At 37.7% G+C, this 6204-nt stretch overlaps 1 protein-coding gene across 8 annotated transcripts in view; it reads left to right on the top strand.

The window, feature by feature from the left end:
• The window catches only part of MCM8 (minichromosome maintenance 8 homologous recombination repair factor), a 32349-nt gene that overhangs the window by 3571 nt on the left and 22574 nt on the right, over nucleotides 1–6204 (top strand). For 7 of the 8 annotated variants that reach the window (XM_045009805.1, XM_045009812.1, XM_045009811.1 and 4 more), the window contains 5 exons: nucleotides 655–737; nucleotides 885–1034; nucleotides 3160–3263; nucleotides 3786–3984; nucleotides 6052–6137. In XM_045009805.1, coding sequence (XP_044865740.1) covers nucleotides 655–737; nucleotides 885–1034; nucleotides 3160–3263; nucleotides 3786–3984; nucleotides 6052–6137 — 622 coding nt within the window. The remainder of the gene's footprint in view (nucleotides 1–654; nucleotides 738–884; nucleotides 1035–3159; nucleotides 3264–3785; nucleotides 3985–6051; nucleotides 6138–6204) is intronic. The other variant, XM_045009813.1, reaches the window with a different exon arrangement.

The following is a 6204-nucleotide window of genomic DNA, read 5'->3' as shown; positions in this document are numbered from 1 at the left end:
CCCCACAACTCAGAAGCATTAAAATACCCCTTCCATTAAATTTTGCTTCCTTTGCTTTGAGGATTGATCCCACATCATCCTGGCTAAAAGTATAGTTCTTAACTTAGAAGAACCGGAGTATTACTGAGACATTCCCCAATCTTGGCGCACAAACAACATAATGGGGAAAAATATCACGCTTTCTAGGAAAGGCAACCTGAACCTATTCTACCAGTCCTGTGAAATGCTGCAAGACATCATCATGATGGCATAAGACCTGCTATGACCATATCTTATTATAGGTCTGTCTTACAAGTTGGTACAGTTGGCATCCCTTCCCCACCTAACTTTCCTTTCTCTTCCTTTCTTTTCTGTCTCAATAACTTGAATTGTATTATGATAAACTCAAGAAATTATTCTATCCAGTCCTTTGAAGGAAGGTGGCTGTGCTGTAGATGCTTGAGAGAAAGGTGCAAAAACCAGGGAGGGTAAAATGTGTGTGAAAGAAGCCTCATAGAAGGATTATTTAAATAAAATACCCATTTTTTTTAAATCAATGTCTTTAATGGATGAATTGGTTTCTATAATAAATTCTAGTTACAAATAAAGCATATGATGTGTTGATGTTCATAATTATTTTTGGGTTAATTACTAATGCGATGTGTATCTGATTAGCTTATGATGGCAGCTCTCCTTTTGTCCAGAAGATTCAAGCATTTGAAAAGTTTTTTACACGTCACATTGAACTTTATGATAAGGTAAGACACCTACAACTGTTGCTACAATAGCATAATAGATCTGTATATATTTTCTTCTGTCTAGATTTCAGCTACAGTATCTCAAGAATATTAATCAAAACCTTTTGTTTTATCAGAATGAAATATGTTTTGTGACTTGTTTTGTAGGATGAAATAGAAAGAAAAGGGAGTACTCTTGTGGATTACAAAGAGCTGATACAAGATAAAGAGTTAATTGAATTGATACCAAGTATATCTACTGATTTAAGGGATATGCCTCAGAAAATACTGGACTGCATGGGTTTGGCAATACATCAGGTAAATATAGACTCCAAATAGATGTTAAGTAGTAGGATGTATGTATATATGTAATTATCGCTTGTACTTTAAGTTTTAAACCACATTTATATGGAAGACCAATGCTCACTGTCAGAATTGTTTTTAACCAGAAACAAATGTATAATTACTACAGCTATGAAAATTTCAATTGTTGTTTTTAAACTCTTTATTGCATTTAGAAATACTGACTTTTTAACAACTTAATTTATTCTTAAAGGTTGATAGTTTTGAAGTGTGTGGCTTTCAAAAGATGTGAAGCCCAAGTACATTTTGCAGGATTGAGGCCTTAATTTTTAAAGATTAAACAGTTTAATTTAATGCATCAAGTTTCCTGGGCCAAAAATTTGACCTAATTTACAATTGTTACGAGTAGAAGTAGTAAGTCCTCCAAATATTAAATATATTGGTTTTCTGACTTATAAAAATCTACTGCTTCACTGACCCGCCCCCCTCCAAAAAAAAACACAAACCAAAAACAAACAAAAAAACCCTCTTCCTCTGAGCACCATTGTTGTGTGTCTTACAAAATCATATCTTGATAATACTTTGGGCTTAGTGAGCTATGCCTCATAACAACTCTATTTTTTTTTTAATTCCCATTTTTTAAAATGGGACACTGAATCACAGATGTTAAAGTACTTGTTCAAAGTCACATAGGAAAACAGTGAACAGACCCTAGATCTCCTGGCTCTCAGTCCTGTGCTTTAAAAAGTCGTAGCCACCTTATGCAGGTTCTGCAGTAGCAGCAAATATGCTCGCAGATATGCTGAGATTAATGATCTCAGTACATACACATAGTTTAGAATTAGAAGTTACTCTGTGCAGTAGCCAAGAGAAAAGATACCAAGTATTTTTAGGATATAGAGGTGAAATATAAGTGTTTATTAATATTGTAACAGTGAGCCTATAGTCCTCAGGCCTGTAAAATATTCAGCTTAGCCAAACAAGGCCTCAGGCCTGAAATAGGTTGGCACGATTAGTTGACTGGAAGATAGATAACCTTGTACTACTAAAGTGTAAGATTACAGTAAAAGATGTGATAAGTGCTGATGTTCTGGAAACTATGCTGCAATAGACTGAAAACTATGGTGCAATGTGCCATTTAACTCTGCAAGATGCCAGATAATAACATTTTGCAGGATTCTGTTATAACCTCAAGTTGCTATGATACCCCATTGATGTAGATGTTAATGAGAATAAGGGAAGCTAAAGGGATAGCCAATGAGAAACAGAACACCCCAAAATTAGTGAGGTGTGGAAGTATGGATAAGGAAAAGGGGGTTGGAACCTATATGCATATGTATGAACCTTAGTAGGCATAAGCATAACTCAGAATAAAAAGGTGTTGCCTCGCCTGTGTGCTGGGAGTAGATGCATTGGGCAATGCCAAGATGACAGCCACAGATGATAACGATGATGAGGAGGAGGAAGATAATGATGGGCACTCTAGGATCTCCCAGTGGGAGATGTGAGCAATGCAAATCATCGAGCTAAACACTTTGCACTGTCTATCTGCTATCATATTTCAGTGCTGTGGGATTGTTTATCTGCTTAGTGGATTTGTTGATAAAGGGACTTGTGACAAATTGGAATTGTTTCTCATGCACTTGTAGGGTCTCTTATTTTAGTGATGCTGATAATATTCCTGATGCTGTAGTCCTCAGGAGACCAAACCCTTTTTAACTACCGCGGTCAAAGAGATTAATAAATATTTGATTGATTAATCAATCAATCAATCACCAATCCATTGATAAGGCTACAATGCATTCCTTTTTTTATTAAAAACAAAGATGTTAATTTAAGATCCATGTAAAATATGGAAGGAAAATCTATGGTTGTCAATTGGAAAAGTACAAAAGCAGTAAAATAATCCTCTTGGTTGGGCTTAATAGTCAATGAGACCTTCTGCAGAGTTGTGTAGAGGTTTAAAACTGCAGGATAAGGTAGCAAAGCTCAACTGCAAATGAACTATCATGCCAAACCCAGGAAGGAGAGCAGCATGTTAAAGGAGAACACTATAAAAACTCTACTTCAACAAATACTATTACCCATTCCTTGGAGCTGATTCTTCCTAGCCTGTGTTTATTTTTTCCTGTCTATCTAGGTATTAACTAAGGACCTGGAAAGGTATGCAGCTGAACTACAGGAACAAGAAGGATTACCTATTGATGAAGAACCTATAATAAATGTGCCACATATTCATGCACGGTAAAGGATGTTTGTATTAATTCTCTATTAGGATTTGAAAGATTCATTTGCCCAGAGAGAGTAAGAAACTCTCATGGAAAATTGCCATCAAATGTTGGTCCTTTCTGTGCTGCAAGACTGAAATATGTGTTAAACCGTGGCTGGCATTTACTGTGTTATTACAGGGTCCCCATATATGGTAGTTTCTATAGAGTAAATGGGACCTAAGAGTGTTTGTTAAGAACAGTGAAAGGTGTGTATACTATGTATTCTCTTATAGTTTGGGAATTCTGAATGTTAGAATTTGACTGGGCAGCCTTCACTTCCTCTTAGGATAATAGGAGTTAACAGTTGTGTCATGTATTCTGGGTAGAGGTTAGATTTACAATAAAATATTAGATTTGTCTTCTGTTGATAAAACCTTTCCTCTGGCTGTATTTCTGTTAGTGTTTAGTACATACATGCATGCATATTTGATAACAATATTTTTGTTCTTTAAGGATAACAAGAGTTTTAAAGTTGTGTGGTAACCTTTTTATTTAGGGTGTACAACTATGACCCATTGACTCAACTGAAGAATGTTCGGGCTAATTGTTATGGGAAGTATGTTGCCTTGCGTGGCACTGTCGTGCGTGTCGGCAACATTAAACCCCTATGCACCAAGATGGCCTTTATATGCAGCACATGTGGGTATATTCAGAGTTTTCCTCTGCCTGATGGAAAATATTCCCTTCCCACAAAGGTAATTTAAAATACTTTTTATCTTAAAAATTTCCTCCCCTTTGCTATCTCCTGTATTTGGAAACTGTCAACACATGTGGTGTTTAGATTTAAAAAAATAGTTATAGTATTTAAAGAGGGATGAAATGGATTTAATACTTCAGCTAAGTTAGTGATCCACAAAAATCACTGTACATCCCAATGTTAGTGTAAGTCTTCTTCATGTGAGGTAGGCATTTTTTAAAAAAAAAAGCTTCCTTGATTTTGGGTGCCATTTAAAATGGAAAACCAAAAGTATAGAAACTTCCACAAATTTAAAAGAATTCCTCTCTTCTCCTCTCCCTGAACCCACCCCACCCCATTTTAGAAAGGGCTATTTAGTGTTCTGACTGTATTTAGCAGTTTTATTTAGGACTAGAGTTGACTGGAAAATGTAAATCCCTTCCTGTGAAAAATTTCAAATTTTTGAAGGAAAACATTTTTTGTCTCAGAATCTTCAATTTTTCCAGAAAAATTCCATTTTGGGACTACCAAATGGATTTTTTTTCAGTTTGCCGGCTGCTCACCACAGGCTTTCTGGCTGGCTAGCTGCCCAGGAGGCAGTGAGCTGGGTAGCCCAGGAACTGGCCAGCTGCAAAGCTTGAGTAGCCCATGGGTGTGTCTATACTGCAAAAAAAAAAACACCTGCAGCAGCGGTTCTCAGAGCCTGGGTCTACAGACTTGGGCTCATGGAACTTGTGCTGTGGTGAATGTCTACCCAGCTAAAAATAGCTGGGTAGACGTTCATGCTTGGGCTGGAGCTCAGCCTCTGAAGCCTAGGGAGGCGGGGGTGGGTTTCAGAGCCTGAGCTCCAGCCAGAGCCAAAATGTCTGCATGTCTGCTATTTTTAGCACCACAATGCCAACCTGAGTCTGCAAACCTGGGCTCTAAGACTTGCTGCTGTGAGGTTTTGTTGTTGTTGTTGTTTTTGGTTTTGTTTTGGCTGTGAAGACATACCTCATGGAGCTGGTGAATGTGGCAGTCTGCCAGGCATGCAGTCTGGGAAGTCCCAGTTCCCCAGCCAAGGAACTAAAGAGCAGCAGGCAGGCAGGTTTCCAGGAAACCATGCACTTGATTTCTGTCTAAAGTTCAGATGGAACCAACATGTTTGCACAGAACATTTTGATTTTGTTGAATCAGCATTTTCTAATAGAAAACTTTTGACCTGCTCTGTCCAGGATTTTGTATTTCAGTTTTGTTATTCTTCCTAGCTTGATCTAAGACCCCACAAGATACATAAATAAAATAATAATGAGGTAACTGTCTAATATTATGATGTGACCAAGTAAGAAGTTTTCTCCTTTGAGGGGACCTGAACATAAAAATAAGACACACAAGATGCAGTATTAACACGTGGGTTTTTTTTTCCCCCTAGTGCCTAGGAGTTTAGATTGGTTCTGATCCGGTTCTGTTCAGTATCTTCATCAATGATTTAGATAATGGCATAGAGAGTACACTTATAAAGCTTGCAGATGATACCAAGCTTAACCTCTGACGATAGGACAAGAAGCAATGAGCTTAAATTGCAGCAAGGGCGGTTTAGGTTGGACATTAGGAAAAACTTCTTAACTGTCAGAATGGTTAAGCACTGGAATAAATTACCTAGGGAGATGGTGGAATCTCCCTCATTGGGCATTTTTAAGAGCAGGTTGGACAAACACCTGTCAGGGATGGTCTAGATAATACTTAGTCCTGCCTTGAGTGCATCTTGGACTAGATGACCTCTTGAGGTCCCTTCCAGGTCTACGATTCTATGAATCTAATGCTAGGTCTTTAAACGGTGCCTAAGTACTCCTGTTCGTTTTTGCGGATACAGACTAACACGGCTGCTATTCTGAAACCTGTTTGTGTGACAGTTTTCCATTAATTATACCCATGCCTGTTGGTATTTCTAATCTAAGCTTAACTGTAGGTTTTCTTTTTATATGCTGCTAATGAGCTGCACACCAGAGTACTGTTGTTTTTCAAAATCAAATGAGGCACCTTAAAGTATTGTAATAGAATAATTTTCTTTATGTCAATCCTGACCACGAATTCATACTGTTTACAGTGTCCTCTGCCTGAGTGCCATGGACGATCGTTCACTGCAGATAGAAGCTCTCCTTTAACAATTACGGTGGACTGGCAGTCTATTAAGTAAGCAACCTTAGAGTGTCTGTCCCTTTCACAAACAAATTTAGTTTAACAGGTTTGAAAGGATATC

The sequence above is a fragment of the Mauremys mutica genome, chromosome 3 (assembly GCF_020497125.1).
Source record: "Mauremys mutica isolate MM-2020 ecotype Southern chromosome 3, ASM2049712v1, whole genome shotgun sequence".
NCBI classification, from domain to species: domain Eukaryota; kingdom Metazoa; phylum Chordata; order Testudines; family Geoemydidae; genus Mauremys; species Mauremys mutica.
Note: the sequence above shows the minus strand (reverse complement) of the source record. Positions and strands in the feature narration are given on the sequence as shown.